Consider the following 21,563-nt stretch of genomic DNA (forward strand, 5'->3'; position numbering starts at 1 on the left):
ACCTGTTTGTCTTACCTCATTTGAATGTATGTACACACACACACACAAATACAACTCTTTTTCTGAACCATTTGAGAGAATGTTACAAGAATCATGCCCCTTTTCCAAAAATATATTTTAGTGTATTTCCTACAAGCAACAGCTTTTTCTTGTGTAACCATAGTACAGTGATCAAAATCAAGAAATTAAACATTCATACATTGTAATTCTCTAACCTTCAGTACATATCTAAGTTTTTTAAATTGTCTCAGTGATGTTCCTTATAGCATGTTTTTTTCTGGTGCAAGGTCCAATCCAGGAACAAGTTTGCTTTTCCTTTTTGACGTCTGACATGTTGCTGTTTGATCTTTTAGGTTAGCTTTATTCTTTTTAAAAATGTCATTCTTATTATTTATTCTGTAACCAAAGGACTTATGAGGGAATTTTCGTAGGGTCTTGATCTGTTATCTACCAGCTTGCTCTTTCACGTAATTGTTTTTTGTGTGCAGTGGATTCTTGGATTCCAGTTTGTTTGCTGTCATTTCCTCACGTCTTACTTGTTCACATGTGTTGTGAGTTGCTTTGCTCATATCTTCTGTCTTTTCTGATACAGTGAGACTGCATTCCTCTAAAATCTACTCTCTCCTCTCTGCTTGTGCTAGATGTGTCAGTCTTCTCTATGGAGCTACTGTTTGTGAGTTGGCTGTTGACTCTTTTCTGTATCCCGCTGGCTCAAAGGCACAGGGAGAATAGATGAAGGATTGAAGAGTTCAGCTTCCTTTATTGGAGGATCTGGGCTCTCTTGTCTTTTTCTGGATTTTATTGAATGCCAAACTTCACTGGACCTGATTTGAAGTGTGTTTTGTCTCTGTTGGGACACCTGTGGGTGTGTGATTTTCTTGCCTCCACTAAGATATTATGGTGGATGTTCAGGGCTTAAAAATATTTTCAACATTTTCTCCTTGCTTTCCCCTTACCCACTGCTTTTCCCAATTTCTTGTGGTACTGGTAAGACTTGTGAGCACTTTAGATGCCTCTACTTTTCCTGTCACTAGTTTGTGTGCACACTGAGTGGGAAGGAGAAAGGGTGTGGACAGCGTAGGCCCCCAACTGTACCTTAATGAATCTTCTGTTTATTCCTTTGGTTGTCCCTTGTCAAGGTTTATGTGAATTTGTATCTCTTCCTTTGGTTCCATTTATGATTTTATTTTATTTTTAATTTTTCTCCCTTTCCTATTCACTTCATTAGGGATTGGGGAAGAAGAAATTGTGATTCATCTTTACCTAGTACTCACTTGCCTGACTCTGCTTTACTAAAAATCAAATATAAATATGCTTGGAGGTAATTCTCATGTCAAAAGTCATTTCTAGGGACTTCCCTGGAGGTTCAGTGGTTAAAACTTTGCCTTCCAATGCAGAGGGTAGAGGGTTCAATCCTGGCTGGGGAGCTAAGATCCAACATGCCTAGTGGCCAAAAAACAAAACAAAACCAGAAGTGATATTGTAACGAATCTAATAAAGGCTTTAAAAAAATGCGTCACATAAAAATACCTTTAAAAAATTAATTCTAAAATGAAGCATATCAGATCTGAACTAGATCAAAAGGATAGTAATACAATTTTTAATCAGAAGATGAAGGTTGTCTTATTTGGTAAATTGGTCAATTTCATTATTTACAAATGAAATACTTTACAAACATACTTGTTTGTCTCTAACCTCTCAGCTTTTTTATTTCGTTTATCAGGTTTTCCTTATGTGCTTCACCTTTCCCCTGTCACTCATTTCCTCATACACCCACACCAGTATTTTCACCAAAACACATACCTTTTCATACATTAAAAGCAAGTACACACTACAGAGCCTGTGAACTACCAGAGCTTTTTGATGGGTCAGGAGCAGAATGTAATCACTTACACACAGTCCACTGAGGAATGGCTCTCTTTCTATTTGGGAAGATTGGCCTTGGATGAATGCACAGCTTTGGAGACATTCACCTGGAGCTGAGGAAAGAAGAGGACTGCACATCAGCTAAATTGTCCCAACAGTCAGGGAGGTGACAGCTGCGGTGGTGCAATCAGGCTTTATTCTAGAAAATTCATTTATTCTGCACAGACTTTTATATTCTGTTCAGCATCAACGGGTAGAAAAATTCCACCTACATGTCACTACTCATGGTGAGTTCTGAAACAACTCTCAATGAAGTCTGGTCTCACACAGATACAGCTATATAACTGTACTCATACAAATGTAAATGGGTGTGCATTCCCATGAAAGCTGCCTTTTTTGTAAGCAACAAACGTTATGACTAATTTTATGTCAGCTCTAGGATACCTCCACTTCCTCCAAGGTCTAGGAAAAGAGCCCTGCCAAAGAGTCTGGAGAAGAGGACAGGAAATAATTACATTGAGTAGTGTTTCTCCTTTGACTCCAATTGCTGAGGCTGACAATAGAGTCATTTCGTAAGGAAACAGGCCAATGGGAGCTGAGGATATGTGTGTGTGTGTATGCAGGCTGAATCAGGAAACAAAGAGCAGCAAAGCAGGGTGGTTGAGAGCCAGGCTCTAGGACCAGGGATTTGGCTATGAAATGTGGAGCTACGAATTCCCAGCTTTGTGACAACAGACAAATTATTATACTTTCTTAATCTCTCTCTGTATCAGTTTCCATGTATGAAAGACGAGTATGAGAATAGGCCCTATCATAAATTGTTCAGTGATTGGATTTGAGTATATATTAAATACTATATTTATAAAAATTTTGCACACACACACACATCTGCACTTTAACATTGAAGTGCTTAGCACATAGTCTGTGCTGAAAACACTGTTAAATTATATAAGAAACCAGTGGGCAGTGCTTTTGACATACAGTAAGCTAAGGTGCTCTTGGCAAGTCCAATTTTTAGTCAAAAGCTGCTCTTAGCAAGTCCAACTTTTAGTCAAAAGCATATAAAATCTATTTCTATTCTAGAACCATGTTTTCTTCTGGGCCACTTTGAGAATTATAGTTAGCTCTAGTTCATGCTGTATAATTATTCCTCCACAAGTACCTTTGTAAATAACACTAAATTCTACTTATGCTCTAGTATCTCAGTCATGTCCGACCCTTTCTGACCCTTTAGACTGTGGTCTGCCAGGCTCCTCTGTCCATGGTATTCTCCAGGCAAGAATACTGGAGTGGTTGCCATTTCCTCTTCCAGGGGACCTTCCAGACCCAGGTATCAAACCTGTGTCTCCTGTGTCTTCTGCATTGCAAGTGGATTCTTTACCATTGAGCCATTACCAAGGCATTTTTGTCAGTTTTTGGATATTGTTATAGCCTGAATGGAGAAGACAATGGCAACCCACTCCAGTACTCTTGCCTGGAGAATCCCATGGACGGAGGACCCTGGTGGGCTATAGTCCATGGGGTCGTGAAGAGTCAGACACGACTGAGCGACTTCACTTTCACTTTTTATTTTCATGCACTGGAGAAGGAAATGGCAACCCACTCCAGTATTCTTGCCTGGAGAATTCCAGGGATGGAAGAGCCTGGTGGGCTGCCGTCTATGGGGTCACACAGAGTCGGACATGACTGAAGCGACTTCGCAGCAGCAGCAGCATAGCCTGAATAATTTGGATATATCAGAAGATTTGCATTATGAGAAAATATCAGTAATCAAGTGCAATAAAGCATTCACTTCTTCAGTGATTAAAAATTATTGTTTGGGGCCTTCTCTGGTGGTTCAGTGGCTAAGGCTGTGTTCCCAGTTTAGGGGGCACAGCTTCAGTCCTTGCTCAGGGAACTGAAATCCCACATGCCACACGATGTGGCCAAAAAGAAAAGCCTTATTTGTTTTAAACTCATTCTTACTTGTTTGAGTTTTTGTGGTCCTTAAATTCCTTTGGCAATCCTATGCTTGTACGAGTCTGCAGGTACTCAGCTGAGTAATTAAAGACAGAGAACTTTTCCTTAAATAAGAAAGAATAAAAATCTACCTGATACTAGTACAAACTACAGTATGAAGTAAAATAGTGAGGCAGTGGTTTCCTGAGTAATTAGAAGGTTGACCATCAAGCAAGATATTAAACTGTAAAGTGGCTAGTCAGAATTATAGTCAGCTAATTAACTAGATAACCCTTGTAAAGACAGTCAGGTGAAATTGAATTAGAATGGCAATTTTTTTGCTTTAGAGTATCTTGGAATTTTAGGGGAAAAAATTGGGTGACATAAAAAAGTGAAAGTCAACATATTAAAAACATTCTGATATGGGAATATGAAGCCATTCAATGAGTCGTAATAATCATTGTTTGTTCTTACATTAACTGTTGCTCCATTTGATCTTCATAGCTATCCTGTTGGTAGATGGGTGAGGAAGTGGTACTTTTGGTCTCCCCTGTGTGGCTACAGTAACTGAGACTCTGGATGGTGCAGTGACTGCCTCCCCTGGGTGCCCAGAGGCACCCACGCACAAACCCAGTCAGGTCTGCCCCACGTTCCTTTGTCTGACCCCCAGACCTGTGTGCCACTTAAATAATTTGACATTCTTCCTTCAGATCACTACTGTGATCACTTGAGAGGCAGAAGGTGTTAGGCAGAGTGAAGGCAAAGGAAAGAAGGGTTGAAGGATAAATGAGGCAAGACAGTGGAGGAGGGGAAACAGGCTGGCGGGTTGGGCATGGGCTCACAGGTTACAGGGGGAGGCTCCTGATGGTCGTATCTCCCGAATATTGGGATGTCTTTTGTATGTGTATCTAATCCTTTAGAAGTGGTGCTTGTTTTTGTTGTTGTTGGTGAATTATTTACTGGGAAATTGTCTGTATACTTTGTTTCTGTTCCTTGAAAGGGATTAACCTGTCATTTGGTCCTTCCTTTCCTCTTTACTTCATTTCTTTATTCAGTGTGTTTATTTCCCTGTAGAATAAAGTTTTATGTGTGTGTTTTAAGTGACCTGAGTTTTAGAAATACACTGTGGAACTTTGTATATAGTCAATTTTCCCTCTTTGCCATTCTTTATTATTGCATTTAAGAGATTCTTTAGTGATCAAAGAACATACACATACCCCGTTTATTCCAGGGATAGGAAAGATTTAACTTCAATCCACTCTCAACAATCAGCTGGTTTGACAGTTATAAAGTAAAATCTCCAATGAAATATCAATGCAATCTTCCCTGGTCCCATATGAGAAAAATCAGAACACTTGGGTTTTTGTATGGTTGACCTTTTAGATTTTAACACTAACCTGCAGTAGGGTTTTTGTTAAAGTGTTATTTTTTTCTGCCTTGAAAGTCAAATGATGTCACCTCCACTCCTGTTAACTGCAATTAAATAACTCCTCCTATTAATTCTGAAATAAAATTTGAGACTGAATAATTATACAAAAATAGTCCCATTCTGTTTGTATAATTTGAATTAGCTCAGTATTCATTCAGTTAGGACTTGAAAGACTAATAGAGACTTGAAAGACTAACCTCTCCTGGTGGGATTCCTTAGATCTAAGCATCAATATTGGGTTAGCACTGTGGTTCTGCCAGTTCCAAATCCTGAGCTGACTACTTTCCCACGGGTAACATTCTTTTTCATGTGGTATGTAAAGGGACCTTGTATACCTGTTTTCATTCACCTTGTTGGGGAAAAAAAACACCTCCTTGTGGAGAAGATAATAGCCTAATGCTAAATAATTAGATTCTGGAACATAGTGATTTATGAATGTGGTGAGCTGAAAGAGCTTAGGTTGAGTTCCAGTTCTTCTACTTGTAGTTGTGTGAACAAGTTATCAGTCCCTAGTGGGCCCTCGATTTCCTAATCTCCAATAAGTGGGATGGGACAAAAATTTTCACTAAGGAATCTTTTGTTTTTCTCAAAAGTAATCTTATAGAGAATTCCCAAACATAAAAGAGACCAATGAAAGCTGTCTTGCTTGCTTTGGGGTGGTGGGAGCAGAAGCCTCAACCCTCAGCCTGCCGGATTTCTCTACGTATTGTCATTGTGAATGTTCTGGACTTTGAAGGACACTTACAGTTGTAAATGTATGGATGTCTATCTTCAGTTCAGTCGCTCAGTCATGTCCGACTCTTTGCGACCCCTTGGACTGCAGCACGCCAGGCCTCCCTGTCCATCGCCAACTCCCAGAGCTCACTCAAACTCATGTCCATTGAGTTGGTGATGCCATCCAACCATCTTATCCTATGTGGTCTCCTTCTCTTTCTGCCTTCAATCTTTCCCAGCATCAGGGTCTTTTCAAATGAGTTCTTTGCTTCAGGTGGCCAAAGTATTGGAGTTTCAGCTTCAGCATCAATCCTTCCAGGACTGACTTCCTTTAGGATGGACTGGTTGGATCTCCTTGCAGTCTAAGGGACTCTCAAGAGTCTTCTCCAACACCACAGTTCAAAAGCAGCAATTCTTCAGTGCTCAGCTTTCTTTATAGTCCAACTCTCACATCCATACATGACTACTGGAAAAACCACAGCTTTGACTAGATGGACCGTTGTTAGCAAAGTAATGTCTCTGCTTTTTAATATGCTGTCTAGGTTGGTCATAACTTTTCTTCCAAGGAGTAAGCGTCTTTTTATTTCATGGCTGCAGTCATGTGATTTTGGAGCCCAAGAAAATAAAGTCTGTCACTGTTCCGACTGTTTCCCTATCTATTTGCCATAAAGTGATGGGACCAGATGCCATGATCTTAGTTATCTTGCAGGAGGGATATTCTAAGTTCATTTTTGTAGGGGAATCTCTGCTTGCTCACAAACTTCACGTTAATACTAACCACCCCCAATTATCTTCAGTCAGGGATTTAATACATGCAGTCTGGTATTTGGTCCTTCTGATCCTGTCACTTTCATTAAAGTGAAGGGAGGAATGTGTGCTAAGTCACTTCAATCGTGTCTGACTCTGAGACCCTGTGGACCGTAGCTGGCCAGGCTCTTCTGTCCAAAGGTTTCTCTAGGCAAGAGTACTGGAGTGGGTTGCCATGCCCTCCTCTAGGAGATCTTCCCCACCTTGGGATTGAACTCCCCTCTCTTACATCTCCTGCATTGGCAGGTGGGTTCTTTCCCACTCGCACTACCTGGGTAACCCCAGGAATAACAGCCAGTAATTTTAATAGTTTTAAAAGTCACCATATCTTGGGACTGGTACACTGGGACGACCCAGAGTGATGGTACAGGAAGGGAGGACGGAGGAGGGTTCAGGATGGGGAACACGTGTATACCTGTGGCGGATTCATGTTGATATATTGCAAAACCAATACAATATTGTAAAGTTAAAAAAGAAAAAAAAAGTCACCATAGCATAACCTCATGTAGAAGTTAGATGTCTCTGACAACATTATGTCTAATGTAGTCATCATATTTACTTCTATACTTGATATTTTGGTAGTTCATGTAAGGAAGGTATTGCTTACACATTTGCTTATTGAACTTGCACTATTTGTCCTTACTCAGGCTGAATTGGGAGAAGGCAATGGCACCCCACTCCAGTACTCTTGCCTGGAAAATCCCATGGTCGGAGGAGCCTGGTAGGCTGCGGTCCATGGGGTCACTAAGAGTTGGACACGATTGAGTGCCTTCACTTTCACTTTTCACTTTCATGCATTGGAGAAGGAAATGGCAACCCACTCCAGTGTTCTCACCTGGAGAATCCTAGGGACGGAGGTGCCTGGTGGGCTGCTGTCTATGGGGTCGTACAGATTCAGACACGACTGAAGCGACTTAGCAGCAGCAGCAGAAGGCTGAATCACAGGCCAACTTCAGGAAAAAGAAGATTTAAGGCTTTTCCCCTTTCACATACACATGGTTATTATCTACCCAAATAAAGCAAGGCAGTCTAAAAGAAAGAGTAGCTTTTCCAAAACTAACCTTTGCCTCAGACTGCATGGGGGCAAACCTTTTATTTCTTAGAAGACAAAAAGATATAATAAAGTGTTCAATATTCAGGCAAGTTGAGGAGTTGCACAATATTGTGAGTTTAAAAAAAGATTGCTTGTATTTCCTTGGAACTTTGTAAATTTTCAGAGCATTTGTCACTTAAGTATAGTATATGTTAAAAATCAATGTGGCTAGGCAAAAGAAGTCAGACTGCTGTTTAGTTGCTAAGTCGTGTCCAACTCCTTTGAGACCACATGTACTGTAGCCCACCAGGCTCCTCTGTCCATGGAATTTTCCAGGCAAGAATACTGGAGTGTGTTGTCATTTCCTACTCCAGGGATTGAACCCCAGTCTCTTGCGTCTCCTGCATTGCAGGCAGATTCTTTACCACTGAACCACCTGGGAAGCCCCTATCCTTGTACTGCTTGAAGTTTACTGAGTAAACTTTCAGCACCATATGCTCTGTATTTGTTTCTTGAATTTACGTGTTGACAATGCATGAAATAAAATATTTCAGATCCTTCAGAAAAACTTTACAGCCTAACCTCAGAAGAGTTACCAGCCTTCAACAACCATTTGCTGAATATAAGTCAGACTACCCTAGATTTCCTTAAGACCTCATGTGCGAGGGGTCTCTGTGGATTTGAGGAACAAAGGTAGGTTAAATATGGTGCTTATATGTACAAAGAGTGCATCGTAAAATTTTTGACAACCCCCAACTAGTTACCTTTACTACATAAATAAAGATTGTCCTCATGTGTGTACTTATATGGTTATTCTTTATAAAATGTTTAAGTGCTTTGCTAACCTAATATCAGGATTTAGTGAAAGGCTTATGAAGTTGTTGCTTTAATGTGAAGAGATAATTCTCTGCTGCACAATGTGTGTCAGGAAAATGAAAAGACGTTTGGAATTTAATAATCCTTCACTATTTCTTCTTATATTGAAAAACAGTTGCCTTACTTGCCTTCATTAACTTACTGAATTTCAATATTTTACATTCATAGACTCTTACTCAATGTGAATAAAGTTTTTAGAATAGAATATTGAGAAGTCTCCTTCTTGAAATCAAGTCTAGATTGTTAATGATATCATTTTAATCTATATGACTTCATTTTTCCCTTACACAGGATAAGAGCATTTAGAGATGGTGATCAGTTTATAAGGAACATTGGTAAAACTAATAAATCTTCAGAAAAGTAGTCTATCATGTCAAGGTGTTATGGTCATATTAGAATTCCCTGAAAAAGGAAGAGTGATTCTTCTAAACAGACTGAGAAAAAAGTAAAATAAAATCCCCTTGAATTGTAAATTCTTTTGACTTGTTGAAGTCTACTATTGTAGTAAAAAGGAATCAAGAGTTCATATTCTGTCTTTCTAAAGGAGAAAATCATTTATCTGTGGTCCAAGGATTTTTCCATTTCTAACACCACTTACATTTCTTTTTTTAAAGGGATCAGTATAAAGTTGCTATTTTTTTCCCTAAAAATAAACCAAAGTTACTAAACCAACTTCATAAAAAGAAGGATGTTTAGGACTAAATATAAGGGGATTATATTAATAGAATAAAGCACAGTTATTTAAAATTAAAAATTTCATGAAAAAGTTATTACCTTGTCCTTCTTTTCTCTATTTACACCAGTGAAAGGTTTTTTTTGCTTTTGTTTTTAATGATATTTAAGATCTGAACTGGACCACAGACAAGAGTTTACAAAATGCTGGTTTAGCCTGTTTGGGGCATAAAATCCAAAGACGAGTTCTATCCATCACAGGGTGAAATATTTTATATTATTTAATAGTGTACCTGGGCTGAAATTTTTAATAACTTGGACCAAAATATATGAACTATGCGGACTCCTCTCTGTGCCCCCATACTACTACTTACCCCAAGCCTCAGACGGCAACACGCTAGAGTTTCCATGAGTTCCTTTTCACCATAAGATGCAACAAAGTAAAAGAACTACATAGTTGCTGTCATTAATTTTGGCTTTGGCATATCTAGACTGGCTATCCACATGGTCCTAAGTGATTTATCTGGCAGCTTATTCACTGGGATTCAACGTAATGATAAATGTTCTTAACAAGAACCTGGGGGCTCTACAAGTTTCTGAAGTATTCTTCTGAGGTATCATCAATGCAAGATGCAACCAGAGACCATGAAATCTTCTCTCCTTGGTTCCACCGTGGCTTTATCTCTTGAGAGAGGGAGAATGATGAGAATCACAGAGGCTTGCTTTATTGGGCACATTGAGAATTATGGTCTCAGTCTGAAACAGCACCAACCCCCTGCCCAATGTCTGCCTGCCTCCAATTACTTCAGTGTGTGTAGTATTGATCAGAAGATAAATGAAGAGTTGAAACCTGGTTCTGTATATTGTGTATTGACCTTTTAATGTATTTCCAGCTCTTCTGAAAAGGATACTGGAATCCAGTCTTTGCTGACAGTTTCTGAAAGCAGTACGGACGAGGAGGAAGAAGATTTTCTTGACAAGCAACATGTCATTACACTCCCCTGGTCAAAGAGTACCTAGTGGTCATTCATTACTTTTTCCATTTTGTACCCAGAGTAAAGCAAACCTGATAAAAGTTATCAAGTGATTACCTGTCCGGGTGATAGAGATTTTTGATTATTGTCTCTGATATTTCAAGGTTTACAGACTAATAAAAATTAGTGAAATTATAAGTTTAAGGGCTTTTTCTTCCAAATTGCAGATTACATTAGTAACATTCAATGAAATTTTTAAAATAAGTTGTAACTGTGTCTCTAAGAACTTATCAGAAGGTAGTACTGTTGCATGTAGGGGGACCCCTTCCAGGGACCGAAACTGGGCTCTTGTCTAACACTCGGAAATGAATTGTCCGAGGAGACACATGTGCTGACAAAGCAAGAGATTTTATTGGGAAAGGGCACCCAGATGGAGAGTAGTAGGGTAAGGGAACCCAAGAGAACTGATCTGCCACGTGACTTGCAGTCTCAGGTTTTATGGTGATGGGATTAGTTTCTGGGTGGTCTTTGGCCAATCATTCTAATTCAGAGTCTTTCCTGGTCACATGCATTGCTCAGCCAAGATGGATGCTAACGAGAGGGATTCTGGAAAGTGGATGGACACGTGGTGTCTCCTTTCAACCTTTCCCGAACCCTTCCAGTTGGTGGTGGCTTATTAGTTCTGTATTCCTTATCAGAATCTCCTGTCATAGAACAACTCATGCAAATAGTTACTATGGTGCCTGGTCAGGGTGGGCGGTTTCAATCTGGGTGCTTCCCCTAAGAGTACATGATTATCTTTTTAAAATTAATTTATTTTTATTGAAGTATAGTTGATGTACAATATTATATAAGCTAGTACATGCTTCGGAGAAGGCGATGGCACCCCACTCCAGTACTCTTGCCTGGAAAATCCCATGGACGGAGGAGCCTGGTAGGCTGCAGTCCATGGGGTCACGAAGAGTTGGACACGACTGAGCGACTTCCCTTTCACTTTTTACTTTCATGCCTTGGAGAAGGAAATGGCAACCCACTCCAGTGTTCTTGCCTAGAGAATCCCAGGGATGGGGGAGCCTGGTGGGCTGCCGTCTATGGGGTCGCACAGAGTCGAACACGACTGAAGCGACTTAGCAGCAGCAGCAGTAGCAGTACATGCTTATCTTTAAAATAATGTTTAATTGTTAAATTATATTTTAAATAATTGTGTCACCAATGTACATTTGATGGCCTAGTTATACTTGGCAGTATCACTGAGACTGGAATCCATTTTTTACTTTGATTAGTTTTTTTCTTCTTCTTGGGGTTTTTGACATTTACAGGTGTTTTGGTAGCATCAAAAGTTGTTGCTAGAAGAGAAAAAGAGGACCTGAAATAAAATGAACATGATATTTGCCATTTTCTGTTATGTTAAATAGTGGAAATATCCCTTAATTATCTAATTTTGGGATGGCCAGTGTGATGGTTCATTTTATGTAGCAACTTGGCCAGGCTAAAGTACTCAGATATTGGTTACACTTTATTTTAGATATTTCTATAAAGGTATTGTTCAGGTGAGATTAACATTTAAATCAACAGACTTTGAGTAAAGCAGATTACTGTCCATAGTAGACTGAGGTCCTCTAAGGAAGAGAGAATTCTGTTTCAGACTACTTTCAGGTGAAGCTAAAACATCAACCCTTCCCTGGTCCCAAGCCTGTAGATTTTGAATTTGGTAGCCATCACAACTGGTTCTGTTCCTATGGAGAAGTACAAACTGTGTTTCTCTGACTAGTACAAACACAGTCAGTATGGAGGATTGTTGTGGTAGGTTAAAAAAAAACCCCAAAACTACATTTCAAAGTGTTTTGCTAGTCCTGAGTGGTAGTGGACCCTGGGGTTGGTTTGTATTCAACGTTTCACATAATTTTATAATGCAAGAGCTTCAGAAGGGACAGAAGATGAAAGGAGAATAGTTTTGTGGATGTCACTTTGCAATGTCTTTGGACAATTTCTCCTTAAGGCATTTGTTGACTTACCAGAGAAACATCCCTTCAGCTTGGCATAAGCCTTATGTCATCACCACAGCATAGACGTATCTCAGGATTCAAACTCTTTTTAATCTGGGTAGTATTCTAAGATTCTAAATTCTGAGATTCTGGGTAGACCCCATATAGACTGATGGTTGCTTAGTGTAAATCTATCTTTAATACTTTTTTCATGGCATCAATAAATTGTACTGGCATTCGCACACACCATCTACTTACAGGGTAGAAAAGGACGATACAGAGATCTATCAGCATTTCTATGTCTTTTAGCATACAAATGCCACTTATAAAAAGTGACTTACATAAGTGGACACGAAGTAACCAGGAAAGCCAATCATACTATCAGAATATAATTTTTCAAAAGAAATAACTTTAAGAATGTGAGTCCTCAGCATTGCTATTTTTCTCTTAGCACTTCTTCCATCACAATCCCAGAGAGAGACAACAGCAAGTCAGACTTGAATCTTTTATCATTTGTGTCAAAAGCCCTTGTGGTGTCTTACCCTGAGGCTGATTTTTAGTATCTGTAGTTTAGTATCTGTAGAGGATTTCCTCTTCACCTGTTCAGATAGGAAGAGCTGCTATTTTTCTTTTCAGTGTGTCTGCTCAGGTTTAAAGTTTCTTGGCTTTTCCTCTCCTCCTTTGCTCTAAGACATCTTCCTTTCCCTTTTAATGAAAAAGAAAATTGTTTCTCTGGGTGCAATTTGTAAAACTCTATTTTTTTTTTTTTTTTCTCGGACAAAATGGCAGGAGATGTTATCCTATTCTCATTAGGAAAGTAGGCCCACTACTTTTCCTTCTGTGCATTCAGTCATGGCTTGAATCTTTTATTAACTAGCTCAGAAGGAGATTTTATAATATTCTATTACTTTTTATAATGTAAGAATTTTGAAGTAAAAATTAAGATGATAATTAGTTGTCATTGGTGCGTTTCTGGCCAGAATTTGAAATAAGGAATGAACCATTGATTTTGTCATTTGACTTTCAATATAACATTGAAATTAAAAATGAGGGTCCTCTGGGGCTGAGCAGACCCCATACTGCCTTTATTTGCTTCCCATAACCACACATTTAGAAAAGTTCCTAATTCATTCGTCATTAGTCTAATGAGGAAATAAAAAACTAAATAAGATTAGAACCGTTGCCTGAAGCAACTTCAGTGTGTTCTCTCATCTGGGAGATCAAGCTTAAAATCATTGTTAAAGGCATGAGCCTAGTTCTCACTGTGGAATTGAGAGAGTTACAGACATTCTAGAAGAATCACAACCATATTCCCAATTCTGGAATTAGTACAGTGTGCCTTTAGAAACTCCTGGACAAGTGATAACATGATTTTACATGCATATTGGGATTTAGCAATTTATATTCAGACTTGCCTCTGGTGTACAGCCAGAGTAAATCCTGTAATTTTACAATTCTGGCAATACACATGATGGAAACAAAATTAAATTATAGTTTATAATTTAATATGTCTTTTGATACTTGTTGAAGTCATCCATATTTGGTGCACTCTGAATGTGTCACACAATGCAGGCCAGTGGCACACCCCACGCTTAAGACCACTTCATTCTGTGTCTTATACAGGAGGGGCAAGAAAATTTTTTCTTGAACAGATGAAATACACAATGGCTCCATCTCTATAATAAGGCACTGAAATATTTTAAATAATGCCTTGATTCAGAAAAACCAGTCCTCTTTGTCCCTATGATTCAGTTGTTGGAAAGATCTTGAGCAATGCTTATCTCATCTTGACTTTGGGCACATGCCATTTTCTCAACTCCAAGGTCTCAAAATGTACCTTCTCAAGAGACTCTTAACTTCTATCTAAATTAATTCCTATTATTCATTTTATTCCTTCTCATAGTGTCCTACTTTTTCCTCTGTAGCACTGATAATTTTTAATCTGTTTGTGTGTCTTTTTAATGTATATCTCTCAACTAGATGATACAGTTCAACAGAGCATGGAGTGTACCTATTTTGTTCACCACTCTAAGTTTAGCCCCTATCTTATGCCTGGCTGAGATTGAGTGGTCATTAGTAATGAATGAATGAATTAAAGAAAAAATGTGCAGGGTCCAATTGATAAGCTGCCTCAATCCCTAACTTTTCCCAAGGAAAGACAGCATAGTGTATATAGTGGGAGAAACACAGCTTATCAGGTTACACTGTTGACTAGCTGGCAGATCACTTGGTTGAATGTGATCCTTTTCTGAATTGGAGAAAAAGATACTGACTGGCTTGGCTTAGCTCAAAAGATGGTGTGAGTATAAAATGTATTGAGTGCAGAAACCCTTTGGGAACTAGAAAGTGCTGTGCCATGCTAATTATCATAATTTCTCATGTGTTTACCCTACGGTCATTGAATATACAGACAAATTAACGGGTGGATTAATTAGTGAATTTAGGACCAAGTTGACATAAATGATCTATGAAAATCACTCAGTATCAAAAATGAAGACTGCATGAGTGAGTTGGACAATTAGATTGAATATTGTATAAAGCTGGCATTGAAATCTAAATATCTAAATTTAATTAAAAATATTTTGGAAACATTATTCTCTGTTTATAGATTTCTTCTATCATGTGTAAATTCAGAGTTTTTAAATATTAAAATTGCACTGGTACTTATAAACACTGTGCATCATACTTCCAGAAAGGAGAAATTTTGAAAACACACTATTTATACCTCCCCAAATTTGTTTTTATAGAGCATTCTGTTTCATCATAATTTTCATCCATGGTTATTTATTACTAGCCACATTTGCATGAAAACAGTCTTTATTTCCTCAGAGTTCATCTGTGCCTGTAGTTTATACCCCACCTAAAGTCATAATTCTTTGTTAGTGACACCCTGATTGTTTGCTGGGTAAATGATTATGATGTTGCAAACAGGATTATGGCTTTAGCTGGGGAATAACCAGCAGGCATAGACGAACTTTAAGGAAATAAAGATCCTCCTCTTTTAATGCAAATGTCTTTCATAGTTAAGGAAAAGGAGAGAATGTTCTTAATGTTCTCCATGAGGTGACAGTTATGTTTAAAATGAAAAGATTTAATTGATTGATGGGATTATCTTCTGTTTCTTTTTTTCTTTTCAGATACATATACAGTACAATAACATTTATGGAAATGTAGGTGTGAAAGGGCTCTTTTTATGCCCTTATTTCTGCCAGAAGGAAGCAATAGGTGAATCGTTTTCTATTCAGAAACAAATACACATTATTCTACATATAAATGCTTAGCAAAGTTTCTAGGAGGGAAATGTATTTCATCCCTATTTATTATTAACTGAACCGTATATATTCTAAATAACTCTGAAAGAGATGTTTTAAGGTAAGTTTTGATATAATTTCACGTTATTTAGGTAATCGTCATACTTTTATCGGATAAGGTTTTGTCCTTGTTTATTCAAATGACCGGAGTTCTTTGACAGCTTCTATACTAAAAAAATGAAAACTGCAAGTGGAAGCATGAGACAAACAGATGCACATTTTAGTTTTCAAAAGTAATCATCACATCTTTCTCCTCTGACCTCTGTGCCATAGCTCTGGAAGAATATCTTGTAAGGTAGACTACTGAATCTGTTAGGATTTTGTTTAACTTTATACTACAGGAAACATCAAAGAACAGTGGAGTAACATGGTGTTTACTTCCTTGTATGTAAAGTCTGGGATTAGGCAGTCAATAGTTGACTGGGTTGTTTCTATCCTCAAAGTCCTCTCATCCTAGGAGATGCAATTTTTAGCCATCACCAGCTGAGTTTGAGGCAACTAGAAGTAGGGCAGTGGGAGAGCAAAATAGGCGCTTCCTCAATGAGGCAGCTTCCTTGAAACTAGTCTCTCTGGAAATCTCACACAATACTTCTGCTTATATCTCATTGGCCAGAACTTAGCCATATCTAGATGCAAGGGAGCTTAGAAATGTAGCTGCTTAAGTGGTTGTGTTGCTGCTCAGAATAAAACTGGGGTTGTGTCACTGGGGAAGATGGGGAGAGCAGATACTGAGGCAACTGGCCTCTCTGTCACAGAATGCTATTCTCATCCTTGATCCACAGCTTCACGCTCTCAGAATATATGGATTTTGACATTAATGTGATTTGAAAATACATGATAGAAACCAACCTTTTGAGATTTAAATCACTCAAATTTAAGAGACACAGACTTAAATCATTCAATTTCTTATAGAAACCATACTTCTTTTTTTAGTCTGAAAGACATAGTGGAGTTACACAAACAGACACGTCATCATTATTCAGCTTCAAGTTTTCACCTTAGGACTTCTTGAAACACATTCTACATCTCTTTAAAGTTCAGTCCTTGGGCTGGTGCCCAAATCCAATCTGCTTTGGCAAAGACTCAGTGCACTCTGTTAAAAATACTGTGATAGGAAATATTTGTCTCAAATGAATGTTCCAATAGTAGGCTATTTTGAAACCTATGATGGAAATTTTCATAAGAATACACAGAGAACAAATATAAAATAATTTCTTCTTATAGGACTGTTGAATATTTGTACAGTAGAGCCAGAGATTACAGATGCTCTCAGAGATAAAGCCTCAAGGTTATGTTCCCATAGGGCATTGCTGAAATCCTTTAGAATACATATAAAATGAGAGATTAATTGCTTTCAAACTGAGTTCTGGGGACTCTTAGTGTTTCTTGATCTGGTTGGGGAATATAAGTGGGATTGAGTTGCCCAACAAAAGCATCTGTAGTTGGATATTTTTTATATGAAGGGGTTCTTTGTAAGACTAAAGAAAGAATTCTGTGAGAAAATTTAGAGATCATTGGTCTAGTGTCTGGGAAGATCTCTGAACACCCTTTCAGGCTGGTATTCTGGGATTTATGTTGTCACGGAATATTAGATGTTAAGACCCATGACTGGATTTATATGTCTTTGGTTTAAGACTAGACTCTAGAGAACTATGGAGGGAAGACAGTTTCTCCTGCTCAATTTACTGGAAGGTATGCAAACATTGGAGAAGGAAATGGCAACCCACTCCAATATTCTTGCCTGGAGAATTCCATGGACAAGAGGACCTGGCAGACTCCAGTCTGTGGGGTCGCCAAAGAGTTGGACACAACTTAGTGACTAAACAACAATCCAAACATTATCCACCCTTAGTCAGCTGCCTGTATTGCTAACTGACTTCTAGTTAAAATTTTTTTCTTCATACACAAAAGCCCACTCAAAATACTGAAAGTAAAATGGGCTTATTTAATAAGAAGTGGAATTGTGTGGAAATCCAAGAACAGGAACTGTAGAGGAGTTGACCTCACAGGGACTTAGACTTGAACTTGAGACAGTTTTCTTTCCACATAGTTGTGGACACTCATGGGTCCCTGATTTGAGGCGGGAGGTGGGGGGGGGGGTGGGGAGGGTGGTGGGGGGGTGGTGGGAGGGGGGTGGTGGGGGGGTAGTGGGAGGGGGGCGGTGGGAGGGGTGTGCTCATTATCTTTGTTTCTCCCTACTGATTGGCTTCTTACTTTCATTTGTCCTTTCTGCTTATGCCCAAGGATTTACTTTATTAATTACAGACCTCTCACTCTTCTCACAGCCTCCCTCAGCCCTATTCAGACAGCTAACACTTTCAGTCTTTTGAGTTGGATTTTCAGTTCTAAATCTAGAGAGAGAAGCTAGATTGGTCTGGTTTATATTTTCAAACCAGGTAATGTGATAGCCTAAGGAGGGCCCTGGGCTGGGTCAGGCTCAAATAATTATTTCCAGACCTTGGAGAGGGAGTGGAGAAAGGGAAGGGCAACTTGTTATAAAACAAGGCCTCTGCACTCAACAGGCCCAGGGCAATGGTTTAAGGCTGTTTTGAAAAGGGAAGTGAGTCTGGTATGCCACAGACCTCCCTGAAAGGCCCTCAGGGAAGGAACGCAAAGTCAAAGAGAGGAGGTTTGTAGGACACTTGTAAAAATATTGGAGTGGGTGTGAGGAGAGGGACAGTAAAGGGGGGAAATGGGGGGCTGGTGGCAGGTCAGGACCCTGATGTATGGGAACAGTGCAGGTGGTACCTGGTCTCAGACAGCAGCAACCTGCCGTTCAGGGGCTCTTCCTAGACCTCCTCCAGGGCATGTTCCCAAACATGACCAGAGTATAAATATTACTCTATTCTCAAAGAACCATTGCTGAAAATGAGTAACCTGAACCTTTGGTCTAAGTTTTTTTCCCTGATGTCCTCATCACAACACTTTTTCGTTTCCAGGACTGATCTACTTGACATCTATGAAGTGAAATTTCACACCGAATCCTCCTTGGGGCACAGTATTCTCTGGAGGCCCCAGTGGACTCTCAGCAACAATGTTACAAATGTGGCAGGTGCCTCTCCTTGGCTTGCCTGCCATCCAGAGCCAGATGAGTCTGACAGCCTGTCTCACACAGAGTCCCCTTTATTGGTTTTTGAAATAGTCCCATTTTGTTCTTTATAGAGGAGGAATGAAACCTCAACCAGATGCTTGTGATTGAAATAAGGGATAATGATGATAGAACTTTTACTAAGGTTATGTCTCCTCCTGTTATCAGATAAATACCAAGGTGAAAATGAGCCGTTTAGCCACAAACAAACATTGCACTAGGGGTAAATGGTTTATTTTCCAAGTTTGAAACAATCATACTTTGACAGCATCACTCTCAAGATTTTAGGTTTATTATAACATCATTAAAAACACATTTATTTGGTATTAGTGAAACCTAGTTCATTGCACTGTTACATAAAAGATAGATTTGACATTAAGCTAGTTAAAAGGTCTCAATTTAATTTTTCATATTTCTAAAAATATTTTCTGACTCACTGAGACTTCTTTAAATGAATAAAATTTTATTTTTCTATAAATAAGATTGATAGATTATAATTGTACCAAATGGTCAATTTTTTTTGTGTATGGTATCTTCTGTTCTAGAAATAGAAATGCGTCAGTTTCTCAACTAGATTTAGAGAAATTATTCAGCTTGATTCTACAACACCAGTGAAGGTAAATGGCACTTCAGGAGAAGTGTTTTTGCATTTTCTTAATGGAATCCCAACTGTACAAAATTTAAATTGAGCTTAAGCTATTCCCCGCCCCCCCCCCCCCCCGGAATGAATACACATTTCAATACTCACCACAGATTTAGTAAGAGATTTGTTAATAAAGGGGCTTCCCTGATAGCTCAGTTGGTAAAGAAACCAACTGCAATGCAGGAGACCCCGTTCAATTCCTGTGTCAGGAAGATCTGCTGGAGAAGGGATAGGCTACCCACTCCAGTATTCTTGGGCTTCCCTGTGGCTCAGCTGGTAAGAAATCTGCCCGCAATTCGGGAGACCTGAGTTGATCCCTGGGTTGGGAAGATACCCTGGAGAAGGGAAAGGCTACCCACTCCAGTATTTTGGCTTGTGAGATTGCAAAGAGTCGGATGACTCTGCGACTTTCACTTTGTTAATAATGGAGATAGAATTCCTATCTCTTGTTCAATTCAAAAAGTTCCTTTTAGAGAGGGGACAGTATATTGTTATGACTTCCATTGAAAAAGAGACTTCTTTGAACCCATATCCTCATGAGCCATTCCCCTCATAATCACTTTTGCTCCCTCTATAGTAAAATTTCTCAAAAGCGGTATCAATGCCTCACCTCCTGCGTTCTCTTTGACCTATGAAATTAGGCTTTTGTTCTCGCCACCTAATCATAATGTTCTTGTCAATAACAACCTTCATTTCTCTCAGAGCTCGCCTTAGCCTCTCAGCATCATTTGATGTGGTTGACTCCTCCATCCTCTTTGAAACTGTTCTTTACATTATCATTGGGGACACCACAGTCTCATGAGTTTTTTTTTTAATCTTAGTGACTGTGCCTTTATAGTGTTGTCTGAAATTCCTTTTACTTTTCTCAGCATCTGAATATCATGGATATTCCCTGAAATATCAGGGAAAAATCTGTGGCCTCCTAGATCTATATTTTTTAAAAGTGATCCTTTCCATTCTGAAATACATAATTTCACCTTAAAAATCATCCCTTAACTCCGAATTAGGATATTGGCAGGTCCAAAAGAGAACTGTTGATTTTTCGCTGCAAACTGGCTCCCTCTTCACTCTTATTTTTCAGTGACAGCACTGTTCACCTCATTGCTCAAGCTAAAGGCGCCAGGAGTCACCTTTGAATCTTCCTTCTCTTTTCAGGCGTTAACCCATTCTACAGTAACTTCTGTTAATTCTGTCTTGAAACATGCCCTCAAAATTTCCCATCCAACTACCTCCTCCATCACTCCCACCCAATCCACTCCTCTCGCACTGGACCCAATAGCTTGACTTCATAAAACAGCTAGCATTATCTTTCAAAAATGAAAATTAGATCACATTGTCTCCTCAGCTCAAGCCCCTCCTTGCACTACAGTTAGAACTAAAGTCAAAGATTCACAATGTCCACCAAAGCTTCATAAGATCAGGCACATGCCTCACTCTACAGCCTCATGGCCTACCCTTCCTTGAGCTCCCTGTGCTCTGAGCTGTTATTTGAACTCAAGAAGGTTCTAGCTTTAGGACCACTATACTTACTCTTCCATCTGTGACACCGACCCCCCACCTCCCCTAGATCCTTGCAAAGTTTCCCCTTTCAGTTCAGATCTCATCTCAATTATCAGTCAGAGTAGTTAGTTTCTGCTGCTGCTGCTTAGTCCCTCAGTCTTGTCTGACTCTCTATGGCCCATGGACTGTAGCCCACTAGGCTTCTCCATCCATGGAGTTTTCCAGGCAAGAATACTGGAGTGGGTTGTCATTTCCTACTCTAGAGGATCTTCCCAACCCAGAAACTGAACCTGTATTTCATATCTCCTGGATTGGCAGGTGATTTCTTTACCACTAGTGCCTCCTGGGAAGCCCAGAGAAATTTCACTGGTTTCTTTATATAAAGGAGCCACATATGTCTTCACTCTACCCTCTTATATACTAAACATTTTTCCTACTATTTTACAGAAAGCATTGATTCACCTTTTTATCGACATTCTCAGAATGTAAGTTCCCTGAAAGCTGTCTCATTCATAACTGTGTCACCAGTGTGTGTCTGGCACAGAGAACATTAATTGGTTAATATCATCATTAGTGAATACTGATTGAATTAAAGATTTTTTTTTCTTGGCAAAGATCTGCAGATAGGTGTTGAGAAGAAATTTTCTATGGCAACTTTCTAACATACATTGAGCATCATAATGTAAACATTTTCATTGCCTTACAACAAGGATACCTGGTAAGTACT

At 39.1% G+C, this 21,563-nt stretch overlaps 1 protein-coding gene across 2 annotated transcripts in view; it reads left to right on the forward strand.

Annotated features, from left to right (window-relative positions):
* Nucleotides 1-10,675, forward strand: part of ZBBX (zinc finger B-box domain containing) — a 126,285-nt gene extending 115,610 nt beyond the window's left edge. For both annotated transcript variants that reach the window (XM_025288712.3, XM_006077281.4), the window contains exons 20-21: nt 8,342-8,480; nt 10,229-10,675. In XM_025288712.3, coding sequence (XP_025144497.3) covers nt 8,342-8,480; nt 10,229-10,355 — 266 coding nt within the window. In that variant the 3' untranslated portion in view covers nt 10,356-10,675. The remainder of the gene's footprint in view (nt 1-8,341; nt 8,481-10,228) is intronic.
* Nucleotides 10,676-21,563: the final 10,888 nt, after the last annotated feature.

The sequence above is a fragment of the Bubalus bubalis genome, chromosome 1 (assembly GCF_019923935.1).
Source record: "Bubalus bubalis isolate 160015118507 breed Murrah chromosome 1, NDDB_SH_1, whole genome shotgun sequence".
NCBI lineage: Eukaryota > Metazoa > Chordata > Mammalia > Artiodactyla > Bovidae > Bubalus > Bubalus bubalis.